At 35.9% G+C, this 15,920-nt stretch overlaps 1 protein-coding gene across 6 annotated transcripts in view; it reads right to left on the reverse strand.

Annotated features, from left to right (window-relative positions):
- Window positions 1-1,204: 1,204 nt before the first annotated feature.
- Window positions 1,205-15,920, reverse strand: part of MAP9 (microtubule associated protein 9) — a 30,342-nt gene continuing 15,626 nt past the window's right edge. For 3 of the 6 annotated variants that reach the window (XM_025874353.2, XM_073892399.1, XM_073892400.1), the window contains 7 exons: window positions 15,741-15,811; window positions 14,552-14,720; window positions 13,345-13,434; window positions 11,763-11,924; window positions 11,485-11,630; window positions 11,172-11,304; window positions 1,205-5,254 (listed from right to left, as the gene is read on the reverse strand). In XM_025874353.2, coding sequence (XP_025730138.1) covers window positions 5,132-5,254; window positions 11,172-11,304; window positions 11,485-11,630; window positions 11,763-11,924; window positions 13,345-13,434; window positions 14,552-14,720; window positions 15,741-15,811 — 894 coding nt within the window. In that variant the 3' untranslated portion in view covers window positions 1,205-5,131. The remainder of the gene's footprint in view (window positions 5,255-11,171; window positions 11,305-11,484; window positions 11,631-11,762; window positions 11,925-13,344; window positions 13,435-14,551; window positions 14,721-15,740; window positions 15,812-15,920) is intronic. The other 3 variants (XR_012378053.1, XR_003208862.2, XR_012378052.1) reach the window with 3 other exon arrangements.

A 15,920-nucleotide genomic window follows, 5' to 3' on the forward strand; every position in this document is an offset into this window, starting at 1 on the left:
TCCACCCTCTTAATAACAAGGATATTGATTACAAGAATGTTGGCTGTATTATTACTTACTATAGTAAACATTTATAAGGAAACAAATTGCCCAAAATAGGTTAAATTGTAGTTGCAGCATCAAAGATTATTAGAAAAATCATAATAGCATGGAAATATGTTCATTATATATTGCTGAGTGGAAAACTTGGGTAACCAAATATATGTAGAAACTCTGGTAACCAGATATATATAGAAGTACAACACGTATGATTACATGCATAAATTCAAACTTTTTACTCTTTAAAATAGAAAAGGAGATCAAACTGCATATTTGGTTACCCGAGTTTTCCACTCAACTATACATATCTGTATATATAGAGATATATAGACATATATAGAAACACAACACCTATGTATATACATACAGGTAGCCGGGGAGAGAGACAGAGACACAGAGAAAAACAGAAAGAGAGAGAGGGAATTGTATCTCTATTTTCTTCATCCTCCATTTAATTTCAACTACAGGAAAAAATGCAGTGGAAATTAAAAGCTGGAAGAGTACAAAATATGTGAACTATGATTATTTTGGGGAGATGGGAATGCGTGTTATTTTTGCTATTTGCACTTTTTAACTATTTGATAATTTTATAATTACATTACTTTTGTAATTTGTGTAGTATTTCAAGTAAAAGTTTATATCCAAATTTTCAGTCATTTTAAAAAAATTTTCAGTCATTTCTAGTAAAAGGTGTATCAGCATAATATGATTATTTCAACTTTTTAAAAAAATTCTGGCATAGTTAGCATACAGTGTTATATTAGGTTCAAGTGTACAATATAGTGACTGCACAATTCTATACATTTCTCAGTGCTCATCATGACAAGTGTGCTCTTCATCCCCTTCACCTACTTCACCCATCCCCCACCCACCTCCCCTCTGGTAACCACCACTTTGTTCTTTATAGTTAAGAGTCTGTTTTTTGGTTTGTCTCTTTTTTGTTTTGTTTGTTTTTTAAATTACACATATCAGTGAAATCATATGGTATTTGTCTTTCTCTGACTGGCTTATTTCCCTTAGCATAATACTCTCTAGATCCATCCATGTTGCTGCAAAAGGCAATGATTATTTCGTTAGCCCACAAATAAAACTCATATCACATTTTCCAAAGTTATGAAATGAAATTTGGCACAATCAAAAAATAATGTCACCCAACAAAAATAAATCTTGAATGGTTAACTTTAATTTAGCACAACACGAAGTATGCTACTAAAAAGCAGACATTAAATACATCTCCTCAAGTAATTCTTAAAACAACATCCTGATTTAATACCAATAATTTAGTTAACATTATACGGTTACATGTAACATGTTTCAAAATAATCAAATCACATAAAATTTTGAAACAAAAAGAATTCAGGGAAGTCTTCAGTTAAGCAATGTACCTAGGAAGCAGGGCAATTGATAATATCTTTGCTTTGTGTAGCATGGAAGCATATGGGTCTAAATACCTGTTAATATAGCACTACTGAAATTAGAGCCAAGATGACATCAGGAAAATTTGTTTTCTCTGCTAGTTTATTCTTGGGAACTACTTTGAGTAACATGCAATTTCTCCCATTTTGTGAAATTCCTTTTTTCCATTGTATCTTCGCCTGTGACTCAGGGCTTGAGAAACTTCAGTTCTCCCCGACCCACGAAGTAGTAGTGTAGGTGCCCAAAGAGCCTTGATCTGGTGGAGTAATGGAGAAGGCACTGGAAGAATAAGGGAGCATCTGAGAGGATCACAATGAACCAAGTTGAAAATGACCATGGTTACAAAAGTTAGCGTGAAAAGTTTTATCAGATTGTCAAAATTGTGGAATGGTGGGCTGATTACACTAGAAAACTGGACACCTGATCTCTAACTCGGGATTCTTATGGTTAGTGGTATGGGCTTGGATGAGTCAGAGTAGTCTTGTTCACCTTGGAAATAGGGTTTGGGCCAGTTTTATTAAAGTATTAAAAACCCTTCCAGATGCAGTTTTATCCCTCCAAGGTAATACCACTGTGGATACTTAACTATTATCAGCTACTGCTTTGGCAACAGTGAAAAATATCGGTTTCAATACTATTAAAACAATAAATGAACCACTAACATTTTCAAAACATGATATGATACAAACCACTGAAAAATTGTTATCCCTGAATACTTTTTATCTCCTTTAAGAAAACTGCCTCTTCTTTCTGATCCAAAATGCCATATAGTTTCTCTTTATTTATGTAACACTATTTTCTTGGTTGCTATGGAAAATACATTGTGTCTAAAATTTTATTTTTTGTACCGATAAGTAAATTTCTCGGGAAACTCTTTTCAGCAATGTCTTAAAATATTCATTAAATTCTTAATTTCTTTACTTTGAAGCGTCAGCATTCAAGGGATCAATACAATTTACAAAACTAGAAGTTTCATCTGAAAACCTATAGGCTTTTAGTGTCCTTAATTTGAATTTGAATTCCCTCTTATTATAAATTAATGAAAACTTGATGAGCAAATATGTATATTGATATTTGATACTTTTAAGGACATATGGGGAACTCATACACCTTAAACAGATAAATACATTCAAGAGAATATTACCAGGCTTGATTCGCCTCTTCGGATCTCAGAAAGTAAACAGTACTTGACTTTCACCCAGCTCCCAAAACTCAGCTTTATTTCTGCTGCAGGAGAAGAGAGGATTTCATTCAACTAGATAACTGACCAGTACGGGTCGCTGTACACTGGAAATAATATATTATTTATCATAGTAAGACAAACTTCCCGTTTTGAGGGAAACAACTTGCTGGGTCTTTGCGAACACCTCAATTTCTCTTTTGATCCTACTTCACAAGCAGTGCTAAGAAATTAGTATTTAGACTTCTTTTTAGGAACTCCCTAATACGGGTCACCTCTGTATTCTCCTTTGAGTGCTAGACTGGCCAGGAAAGGGGAGATTTCTTCTTGTATGCTAAAAGTGTATGTCAAATAAGCATTATGAACCCTGCCTATGTTAATTTTCTTCTCACATACGTGAAGTGGGGTAATGCAGGGCTCTTGATAGGCAATAAATGTAAACAATGCCATATGCTTTAATTACTCATTTCATTCAATGTTCACAACAACTAAGAAACGATAATGGCAAGCTACGAAATATAATAAAGAAGAAAATAATTGTGAAGTTTAAGCAAATATTTAATATGAAATTTATGACACATACATTTATGATTTCATATCCCTGATCTTTCTGTCTTTTACTTTCCTGAAATTTGCAAATACCTTTTTAGCTCTGAATAGCTAATTCGATACCAGAAACAACGATTCATTCTGGTAGGCACCATATATATATTTGGTGAAAAAGAAAGGAGCTAAATCCCATACTGATAATACACATTGATAATAATAGTTTCAAGTTCATGAAGTATGCTCCTAGTTCCTGGCAGTATAAAAAGGCTTCTAGTTTTGTTTATAAATGTAAAACAAATTATCTATAGCACTAATGTGATCATAGAAAGTGATCCATGAGATCTTCCTTATCTTGCACACACACCACACCGAGGTTAATCCTCTGAGTGAAACCTCCTGAGTGACTATCTGAAAGGCTATGTTCCACAACCTGCTGGCTTTCCTGACATTCTAACAGTAGGTGTAAGGCATTTGACTATATCTTTAAATATTATGGAAACATCTTTCATTTCATAGATCTAATAAAGTTCACCACCTCTAATAACAAACAGATATTTCTTAAAGGAAAGATAATCTCTGGATAACAATACATGATTTTAGGATCTGAGAGGTAAAATGTGTTTGTAAAGTTGATATAATACAGAGCATAAAAATGAGCATATTGATTCTGGAGGGAGAAAGACTTAATTCTAATCCCAATTCAGTCACATGCTAAATGTATGGCAAGGTATTTCTCCAAGTCTCAGGACTTTTTATCTGCAAAATAACACCTACACTGAATAACTGCTGTAAAGATAAGAATTGACACTTGTAAAGATCCAGCAGAGGGTACACATTAGGTGCTTAATAAACAGTAATTATTTATTCTCATCCATCATTGCATGGCATCATTGGCTAAAGTAGTATTTCAGCTCTGAGAGCATACATTTGGTCTGTGATAAACTAGCTGAGCAGTTCAAGTACAAGTCCAACTAATATAAAGATATGCAGTGATCAGATAAATAAATAAAGATTCTTTGGGCATTTTCTACAAATTGTCTTCCTATACAGCTGTCTTCTAAATATAAGCTTTAAGACTCTGGGATAAGCTAAGAGATCAAAAATTGCCTTTATCACCTTTATGGCTTTAGTCTGGAAAAAATTATTAACAGTGATAATGACCTTGAGCTCTTACGGAATTTCCATAACTACTGTGTAAGTATATTCACTACCAAGAAATTGATTTTTTTTTTTTTTTGGTACCACTGAAATAATAAAGTGAGATAGAATTTAGAAGACAAATTTCAGAGGTCTAGTCATTATAAAGTGCCTACGATTGTCACGTTAAGATCTGAGACAGATAAAACTCATATTAAAACATAAGGCAAACGTTTTAAATAAAATGCCTTGATGATTCAAGTTCTACTGAACTACTGCCTCAACTGACTGAAACTCTAACTTGCACACTTTAAGTGCAACTGCTCGAGCTTAAGATCAGTTTTGGGGGGGGAATAATACACACACACACACACACACACACACCCAGCAACGATTCCTTTTAAAACCTGAATCTAGATGCACAATCATTCAGAGATTCAATTATTTCAATGATTATTGTACCTAGATGGTTTCCTTTTCATTCTGGGGAATAAACACACTTAAATACCATGCACAGCTTAGAGAAAGTGACCATGGATCATCTGATTGTAAGGACTGTGAGGACATGATAGAGTCATTAGAATGGTAAGAGCAATCTGATTTTTACCTTCTCATTTGAGGCAGTTTATCTACAGTCCAAAAAAATGCTTTCAATCATTTCACTGATTAAACACCAAAGCATCTTTCCCATTGTCAGTGGAAATGGCTGGCACTTAATTAAAATAGACTCTTCTAACTATAACTAATTGAATAAATAGTGGCTAAAATGGAGAATTGATAAATAACTAAATAATGTAAAAATGAGAATCATCAAAACACTTTTGAGAACACAGTTCTGCTTGGAGGGCTCCAGGGAGGAAGTGCCTCATTTTCAAGAAAGGAATGACGCTTCTTTTGTTTTCGTTCAATTCTTTCCTGCCTTTCTTTCTTTTCCTAAAAAGAAAATAGAAAATTATAAATTTATATACATATATAAGCATTATTTTCAAATCAAGTTGCTTGCTAAAGAACAAAGTAATCTATTATAAGACATTTAAATGTCACTTCCTATTTAACTGGTTATAAAGGAATAGTGGCTGAGAATATTGCTCATTTATAAGTATACTACCAACAGGTATTAATGCACCACTTGATCACTTATTTTCTCATATTAAAAGTGGTAATATTTAAACAAAGTTATGAAAAATGGGGAAAAAAAGACCTATAATTCTGTAACTCAAAGAGTATAATTATGAGAAGTTAGTGATGTCTCTCTTTTTTTTTAAAGATTTTATTTATTTATTTGACAGAGCGAGAGAACACAAGTAGGCAGAGTGGCAGGCAGAGAGAGAGGGAGAAGCAGGCTCCCTGCTGAGCAGGGAGCCTGATGCGGGGCTTGATCCCAGGAGCCTGGGATCATGACCTGAGGCGAAGGCAGACGCTTAACCAACTGAGCCACCCAGGCGCCCCTAGTGATGTCTTTCTGAGAACAGATTCTCAGAACTAAATTTACTGGGTACAAAGGTTGAATATGCCATGACAGCAGGGATACTTCAAAATTTTTATAAATAGTTGAAAATTAAGTCTCATGTTTCTTTGCTTATTTATTATTAAGCTTGAGCACATTTTTATTTCTTAGCCTTTTTGTGAATTTTTTGCTCAATTATCTGGCTCATCTAACTATATGGGTATCAATGTTTTTAATGTTCGGCAATTTTATATTTCATATGATAAATATTATCTTTGCAAAGCAAATATTTTATCTACATTAATTTTAGTCCTTTTTAGCCAAAAAAAATTAAATATTTCAGCCAAGACAATTGTTTAAACAGTAATGTAATCAAAACCTGTGTGCCCATCTGCCTTATGAAAAAAAAAAACAAAAAACAACTAATACTTTTGAAGGTCTCTGTGTTCATCCCTTCATCGTGCTGGTTCCTCTCCACCCCACTGAAGTAACCATTACTCTCAGTTTGATGCTTAGCATTCCAGTGCATCTCTTCATACTTGTATTATAAATGTTATTAATCCCAAAACAAGTAATTTTGTTTTGCATGTTTTTATTAGAGTAAGATGTAACATGCTATATATATTTTTGCAACTTCCTTTTTTATTCATCTTAATATCTCTAAGATCCATCTATGTGAATCATAGCTCTAGTTCATTGATATTCCACAAAATATTCATAGAATTCCAGCATGTCAACTTATCACCATTTGTTAACCTATTTTTGTTGTTGTTGAAAACATGATGGTTTTTTTTTTTCCATGTAAAAACAATACTATAAAAATCCCTGTTTGTTTCCTTGTACTTAAAAGATTTTCTCTCCATGTATATGCCTAGGAGTGAAATTGCTGGTTTTCTAGGGTATTAGTATGTTCAACTTTGCTGGGAAATGATTTATTTTCCAAAGCAGCTGTAGGAATCCACCCTCCAAGCAGCACCTACACTGACTTTTTATGTTAATGCATTAATGATTTTAAATTCAATATCTGTTCATGTTTTCCTTTGTTATTTCTATAGCACTTCTCGGTTTAGAAAAGCATCTTATCCCCATGAGACTTGATAGTGTTTTATTTTCTTTCAGTTCTTCTCTTGTTTGGCATTTTATATTTAATGTTTAGGTGCTTTTGAAGTTTCTATCGCTGTTTCTTTGAAGTGATTTCATGCCCAAATATCACACAAATAACCCGAGTTATAGTATCCTTGCATCTATTAATTTGTGTCACTTTATTATATGGCACATCTTTACTTGTAACAGGTTCTGAGAGATCCTGAGGGGGTTCTATTATTTTACTGGTATTACATTGCTTTGATCTGTGTTCATTCATTCAACTGTTCAGCACTGAGATCCTACTCTGGGTCAAGCAGTATACCTACTGGGGACCAGGGATAAAGTGATTCTAAAACCCAAACACACAGATTCGGTCCTTGTCCCTCAGGGGATTTTCAAAACGGATGGTTAATAAACAATTAAATAAACAACAGATCATTTCAAATGGTGAGAATTTCTATGGAACATATAAAGAAGTTGTTGTGATTGTTAAAGAATAAAAGGGAGTACTTACGTTCAAAGAAAAGTGGATTCAGGGAAAGTCACTTCAAAGTGAGACAAGCCGGGTAAGAGAAGCCCCTTGTGAGAGGCATTAGGAGAGAGCATTCCAAGCAGAGCTAACAGTGTGTGTGAGGGCTCCGACATGTGGGAGACACATGGGATGTGAGAGGAAACGAGAGAACCAGCGTGAGCCAGCACAACTCAAACTGGGTGGAAGACAGGAGGGGTACCAGATGAGAATAAAAAGGCAGGTGAGTGAGGTGCTGTGGGCTCTGCAGGCCACGGTAACATCTGGAACACAGGTTAAGAGAAGAGAAGTCAACAGTGCCACTGCGGAGGAAGGCAGAGAAATGAGAAACACCGGGGGAGCAGGGCAGCCAGGGAAGAAAACAGGGAAGAAAACAATTCCTTTCCCCAGAAGGGGAAAGCGACCACGCAGAATGTTTTGAGAGGTCTGGGGAATGCAGCAGAAAACAACACAACTGGATGGCCAGATGGTTTGGCAAAACTAACTTTCCAAGCGTAGTTTCAGTAGAGTGATGGTGAAAGAGACAAGCCCGGAGTGTGCTGAGGGTAAAAGGGGTACGGAGAACCAAGAAGTGTAAATGAAACTTTGTAGAAGTTTAGCTATTAAAAAAAAAGAGCAGTGAAATGTGGAGCCACATCTGGAGGCAAATGAGGAATTAAGAATTAAGAATTATACATCTTGGAAAGTGATGGGAATAATCCAGGAGAGAAGAATGCTGGTTCATGGGAGAGTGGAATGGTAAATTTATATTTTACTGCTTGATGGAAACAGTCCTACACTTCATCTTATTTTGAAAATATTATCATCCATATTCTCACATTTTTATTATACTGGATGAATTTTAGAACCATTTTGTTTCCCTGCACACACTCCCTTCAAAGAAATGACTATGTGGGGATTACTATGAAATTTAAACATTAATCCAGAAATGCTTGAAATGTTAGTAGTACTTGCTCTTTTCATCCTGCAGCTCAGACTGTCTCTTCATTTCTCCAAGTCTCTGCTAACACTATAAAGTTTGGTGGTTTCCTTATATTGGTGATTTTCTCAAAGAGCAACAGTATCCAGGAACCCTTAGACAATGTTGCCTCTGCGGGCTGGATGGCTTGGGAGGGGCAGCATTTTGGTAAATTATGAGGTGTCTATGATTCTTTCACCAGCATATGTATGGAATTGAGAGGTGTCACAAGAATACCATAATGCAAGGTTTCCATCAGCATACAATTATTTACATACAACAAAAGGAATGAAGAGAGGAATGAAATTCCTTTTTTCTGTCTTAACATTTTGCTCCATGCTTGCTACTCCTACTGAAGCAAAGAGCGAATCTCCTTTCAGAATCCTAACTGAGAAAAACAAAACAACCCCCCCCAAAACCAAAAAACTGTAATTGGGTCACTATTAATCATTTTATATATCAGAGAGAGGCAGACCCTCCAACTAGGGAGCAGAAAAGCAATGACTAGGCTGTGTCCACAGAAACTGACTGAACAAACCCCTTTTTGTCCATTCCATTTAACATGGGGAGAGAGAGGGAAACATGAAACAAGTTTGCTCTTACCAGTAGGGGCTAAGAAAGTCAGAATAGGAAATAAGCAATTAATTATCAACCTTAATATTAATTAAGATGATCAATAAGGCTATCTGGAATAATCAGAAGAACCTTGTTAAAGTCCTTCTGTTGGTATTTTTATTAGGATTACATTAAATTTGTAAATTACTTCAGGGAGCACTGACATCTATAACATCATTATAAGACTGAGTGTTTCTATCCAAGAGCAGTTTTGATCCATGTTCTCAAGTCTTCATTTGGGTCCTGCGGAAGTGCTCTAAAATTTTCTTCATAGTGGTCTTGCACATTTCTTAAGTTTATTCCTAAGTGCTCCATGTTTTTATCCTATCTTAAATAGTCTGCTTTGTGTCCTGCATGCCTCTCTACCTACTACTGGTTCTAAAGTTGATGTGAAAAAGTAAACAGTAACAGTCAGAAATACTTTGAAATAAGAGCTATGAAGAAAGATTAACCAAAACAGATATGAAAACATATAAAGCCCTGATAATGAAACAGTATGGTACTGGAATATGTACCATGAGATTTGAGATTGACCACAGAACAGAAAGTCAAGAAACAGACCCTAAAATCTGGGAAGGTATCATATAACAAAGGCAGTACCTCAAATCAATGGGTAAAAGATAGGCTATTTCATAGGAGATGAGTTTGGAAAAAATAAAGTCCAAATCATGTATCTCAGTTTTATCAAGGTAAATTACAAGCTGATCAAATGTTAAAATGTGAAGATATTGAGTCATAATGTTACTAGAAGGAAAATGGGAGCATTTCATTTAACCTCGAGTTATAAAGAAAGTTTTTTTCAACTACGCTTGAAAACCAGAACCCAAAAGACTGATAAATTTGACACCAGAAAATAAAATAACATTTTTCATGGCATAAAGTACTATATGCAAAGTTGAGACACCAACAAAGCAATGGGAAAAAAGTAGTTGTAACTCCTACCAGAAATGACAGGCTAATTTCCCTGGTATATAAACAAACTTCTAAAAATCAAGAAAAAGACCAAGAGAAAAATGTGCAAAGTCTGTGAATTAACAATTGACAAACAAAATTACAAATGACCCTTATACAAATGAAAGGCTGCTCAAGTTCAGTCCTAACCAGAGAAATACAACAACAGAATACCCTGTACAGGGGCGCCTGGGTGGCTCAGTTGGTTGAGCATCTGCCTTTGGCTCGGGTCATGATCTCAGGGTCCTGGGATCGAGTCCTGCATCGGGCTCCCTGCTCGGCGGGAAGCCTGCTTCTCCCTCTCCCAACTCCCCCTGCTTGTGTTCCCCTCTTGCTGTGTCTTTCTCTGTCAAATAAATAAATGAAATCTTAAAAAAAAAATACGCTGGACAGTATTTTTAACTAGCAGATTGATGTGAATTCAAAATAGGTTTGACAAGAATTCCTACTGGAAAGAAACTCAACCGGATCCTAAACCCAGTGGAGCAATTTTACACATTTTGACTGCTGCAACATGGGATGTGCTAACCACTCATATGAATGTGTCACCTCCTCGTGTATAAAGTACTTATTCATATGAATGCCTTACTTGGTCAAAAAATGATAAACATGCATGTTTATAATGATACTTTAAGAGAAACCAGTATTTTGCTTAACATCAATGAAAAATAACTATAAGCATAGGTACATTAAAACAAACAAAAAATATAAAAAACAAAATAATGTTAAGTCCAGCTAGACATTTTCCTCCCAAACTTCCTACTTACTTTCTTTCGCTAAACAACACCAAAACGAAACCTTCTCCTTGGGGTCATCAGAAAGAGCAAACGAGAACTTAAAAAATGGAATAACTATCTCACTATTCAGTTCAGTATCACTATGTGTCGTGACAAGTCCCATCTAAAATAGTCTGGCATACCGTCAAGCAGTGCACTTGTCAGCTCTCCATGATTTTAGACGTAAGAGTCGTTGCAAAGCAAGAACAGGCGTGATTGGTAAGTGACTGCATGTCGGGATGCAGATAAGGAAGAACATTATGCCTGAAGTTTTAAGTCTGAGTGCTTGAGGGAATAGTAGAAGAGTCAACAGAAATGAGTAAATCAAAGACAATATGACAGACATGGGGAGAGAATGGATTCCACAGGGCAGCTTCAGGTAAAAATGGTCAGTAGGCAGAGACATAGAGAACTGGATGGAAACGGATGGAAAAGTCAAGAGTAGAGTACATTCACAAGACACAAGACCATTAACAGACAATACCTACCAGCCATTTTTCATATTCATCAATGGCTTGCTTATCTTTATCTTTTTTCTCTGCTCTTTTCAGTTCTTCTCTTCTTTTCTCATTTATTTTCTCTTTCTCCTTTTCTTTGAAAAAAGCATCCTTCTTTTCATTCCTATGTAGGATAGTAGAGAACACTGGACGGTTAACGGGCAGGATATAATAAAGATTCCCTAATATATCCTTGCCATAATGAGATGGCAATGCGTTAGTAAGTTTCAAGCAAATAATCTTTTTAAGAGCCTAAAGCGTCATTCACTTGAAATCTACCCAAACAGCTCTCCTTTGGGATTACCATTTCTCAACGGCTGTCAGGTTATCTTTCCTTTTCTCAGCAATCGTTTCCTCCTCTTTCCGCTTCTTTGCTCTTTCATATTCTCTCTCCTTCTTATTTTTCTCTCTAAGATATTCCACCTTTTTCTCCTTCCATCGTTCAAAGGCCTGAAAAAGTTCACAACGATTTTCTTGTTAACTGTGAAAGTGATCACAGGAGAAGAGCCACAGCTCCTCACTAATCTACAGTAGTCAGAGAAGGCGACATGATGCAGGCAGGGACGCCAAGCCACTGAGTACCTGCAGCGCTTCTCCCTTTCTCACGGCATTTTCTTCCTCCGTTCTCTTCTTGTTTTTTGCCTCAAGCCTTTTTTGGGCAGCTATTTTCTTTGCTTCCTTTTCTTTCATAGCCTTCCAGGCCTCAAAGGATGCTAACGCTTCTTCTCTCTTAGAAGCTCTTTTCTATTTCAAAAAAATAAGAGACGGACATGTGTGTATAAACAGATGGACAGACAGCGGTAGATACAGACACACACATACAGATTGTGTTGAATTCCCTTCATAGTCATCATTTCTGGACATTGTTTTTCAAAGCAGGTAACTTATTTAGAATGGTTGGGACCAAAAGGATTTAGAAAAAAAATGCTATCGGAATTATTCATTGCAGCTTAAAAGGTCCTTTTCTAAAATCATTTATCAGATATTGATCTGCTATTCACGGGAAAGAACTCTTTTGGAAGCGTACTAAACAAATGTTATCAAAATAAACTATAATAGTCTGAGTGCTACTGCAAAATGCTCATAATAAAACCTTCCATTACAAGAAAAAGATGAGGAAAGTTCCAGGCTTATAAAGTAAGTCAGAGTGAGGTCGACCTGCCAAGTCATGCAGGAAGCCCCGATCTTTGCTTTGAACCTGAGTTTGGACTGACATCAAAGCATAAACCTGTTACAAAATAAACACAGCCCGAATGTTGAAACTGGGTGCCAGACCGGAAAAGATGTAGGTGAGGATTCGGTAAGAATGTTATTACTTGACTTACCGCCATCCAATCCCATAGTATTCTTTGCCTTATTGCTTAACGCTAAATGACATGAAGGCTTATAAAGAGAAAACATGCTTTAGAAGTAAAGGTACAAGCCACCTCAGCGAGGTGCGAACAGGACACGAGAAGGTGTCGGGCACAGAGCACAGCCGTCTAAGGCCACAGAGGTGCTGATGGGGATGCAGGCGCACCCACACACGGCTGCTCCATGCAGTCCCGGGCACTGGGGACCCGGGGTTCCTTCTAAATCCATTTAGTACTCGGCGGCACAGGGAAGGGCTTCTAGTTTAGAAGTTGGGAGGGAACTAAGCCTGTTGTGGGCCGCCAGGCAGGAGTCAGAGGTAGAGACCGAAGTACAGGCCCGACTGAAACGAGTCAGCTCCAGTGAGTGGGAAGGATATGGGTCAAGAGCCCAGGTGAGAGCTGGTCTTAAGGATACATATAAAATTCAAGGTGGGGAAGAGGAAAACTGGAGGTTCCTACCTGATGACCCTTTACGTTCTTGGCTAAGCTGTAAGACTGAAGTCAATTTTTAACAGTGAAAAGTAAAGAAAGAGTGAATAGGAGGTCACAAGTAATAATAAGTTCCTAATCAGTCGTGTCAAATCTATTCCACACATATAAAACCAGAAATCTCTGAGCATCTGTTTTTATGTAAGATGGTTTATTTATAACAAACTAAAAATGTGTGAAGTACCAGAGAAAATCAGTGATCAATTCTTTTATATACATGTTATTTTGCCATTTAAAAAAAGAGTGGATTTAGAAATGTTACCCAGAGATATTTTACTGACTTAAAAACCCAGAATATTTTCCATTTCTATATTTCAGAATACCTGTTCATTTTGGATTCTTAAGTTTTCACTTTCGATCCGTTTAATTCTGTGCATTTCATGTAAATACACATTTTTCTTTTCTAACCACTCCTGTGAAAACAAGAAAAACATTATGTAATATTCAGGGTGCCTGGGTGGCTCAGTTGGTTAAGTGTCTGCCTTTGGCTCAGGTCATGATCCCAGGGTCCTGGGATCCAGTCCTGTATCAGGCTCCCTGCTCAGTGGGGAGTCTGCTTCTCCCTCTGCCCCTCCCCACACTCAGGATGTCTCTCTCTCTTTCACTCTCCCTAGAAAAAATAAATAAATAAAATCTTAAAAAAAAAAACCAACTATGTCATATTGTTTCCCAAATGAATCAGAATTCTTATCCATTTCTGAAATATTTGACAGAAATTTTATTTTAAGATTTTATTTATTTATTTGAGAGAGAGAGCAGGAGCAGGGGAGAGGGGCAGAGGAAGAAGAAGAAGCAGACTCCCCACTGAGTAGGGAGCCCGATACAGGGCTCGATCCCAGGACTCTGAGATCATGAGCTGAGCTGAAGGCAGACACGTAATCAACTGAGCCAGTGAGGCACCTGAGAAATTTTAAAAGAGCAAAACACAAAATTTAGAAGTTCTATATAAACTAGTATCATTTTTCTTTTTCTGATAATATTCTAATATATAAAGATGAGCATGAGTTAGGAAAATATAACAACAGACTTCAAAGATTGCCTATAATGGCTACATAAGTTAACACTTTTCTCCGAAATTTGTAAGTACAATTTTCTAAAAGGTACTATAAAAAAAAAAAAGGACCTCTTTTGGAACTGTGAAAAAATCAGGAAAGTCTTTTTCTGTGTAAGCTTAATGCAAAGTCTCAGGAAAAAATTAAAACTCTTTTTGTTCTTAACAATATACATTTTAAGGAGAAAAAGTATAAAAACATATATAGACCTTAACAGTATTTTTGCTTTTATCGTATTTTCATAAGTTGCTATGGCGTATTCTCTTAAACAACCATGAATCAGTTAAGCAAAGCTTGGAAGGAAAAAATTTAATAAAAAAAAAACCTTTGGGTTGCTGAGGTATTATAAAAGAACATCTCTCCCAATAAATTAAGTATTAAGCCACTATTTTTGACAGGGTCATTTTATTCCTTGATAAACAGGTAACCTTATTACATGATCAGTTCTTCATTTTTTGTTAAATGTTTTCCTTTTTACCTGGTAAACAGCTGCCCTTATGCTGTCTGCTCTTTCAGGTTCTACATTCTGTTTCTGTGAAGGCTTTTGGTCCAAGACTTTCAAAGTCCCTAAATAGTGAGAAGAGGTAGTTGTCGATGGAGGTCTCCTTATAGAACTAGGTTTCTTTAAAAACTCAGAGGTCATTAACCTGAAAAGATCCAAATAAATCAACATAAAATATTACAGTTGCACTTGGTAGAAGAAAAATTCATTAGAATTTGCAATTACTATATTTTAAATTATATTGTAAATTAATAAATTATAAGTACTTTGAAAGTGATGATAAAAAAGGAAAATGATAGTTTTTTCTTAGTCTACTAAGAGCTTCAAACTGATTGCTCTTTCAAGATATTTATAATTAGAACATTTTTAAGAAAAATGGACTACATCTCAAGTTACATGGAAAAAATAATATTAATAAAGCAGATTTTAAATCTCTTGTATCATTTTGTTACAAAAAACAACTCTAAATATAAAGTTAGAATAACAACCTCTGTTTCAGGGGTTGGCAGGAAAATATGGCTCGCGATCTGGTTTTGTGCAGTTTATTTATTTCGTGAGTTTCTGCACCACAGCTGTTCCCCGGCTGCGCCAGCAGAACTGACTAGTTACAACAGTGACTGTACGGCCTACAAAGTCTAAGACATGTACTAACTGGCAATTGACAGTTAAAGTTTGCTGACTCTTGTTTTACTTGATTTATGGTAACTTAAAAGACTGAGAAGGTTCTGAGTAGCATTTATGAGTTAGGCATTCATTATCCTCAGTGTGAATGAAGGAATACAGAGTCTTATCATTTCAATAAACCAACTTAGTCCTTAGAACCTCAAGGTTTTACGTACAGTTTCCATGTGTGAGACAAAGGTACTTAATAGAGAAGTATAAAGCTGGACTTCAGCTCTATTACTGTGTATGTACTGTCTGAGGAAAAACAGGAAAGCAACTCTATCCCAGGAACCATGTAGAGTACAGAGAACCCCTAATCAACTCCTTTTCATAAAGGAGTATGATCAACTGAGGAGTTTTATCATGAAGTAATGACTTCATTCAATTCATGAGATGGGAATTTAAAGAAAGTCAGATAATGCCAAAGGAAATTCACTTTACAGAAGTTGAATTAAAACTAGCTTTATTGGAACGTACACTCAGATAAGGATAGCTTTATTACCTGCCAGATGCACTGGATGCTCTATTATTGGTTGACTTTTTATTCTTCATATTTCTGTCTTCAATGGTTTTCTATTAAAGAGAAAATACCATAGATGGATCACTCACCATAATTATCACAGTTAGGCTTAGAGGCCAAACTGCTAGGAAATCAATGTTCTTAAAGCATCTACTATGTTCA

This window comes from Callorhinus ursinus, unplaced genomic scaffold (assembly GCF_003265705.2).
Source record: "Callorhinus ursinus isolate GAN/ISIS: 27379988/994484 unplaced genomic scaffold, GSC_fseal_2.0 scaffold4, whole genome shotgun sequence".
Classification (NCBI taxonomy): domain Eukaryota; kingdom Metazoa; phylum Chordata; class Mammalia; order Carnivora; family Otariidae; genus Callorhinus; species Callorhinus ursinus.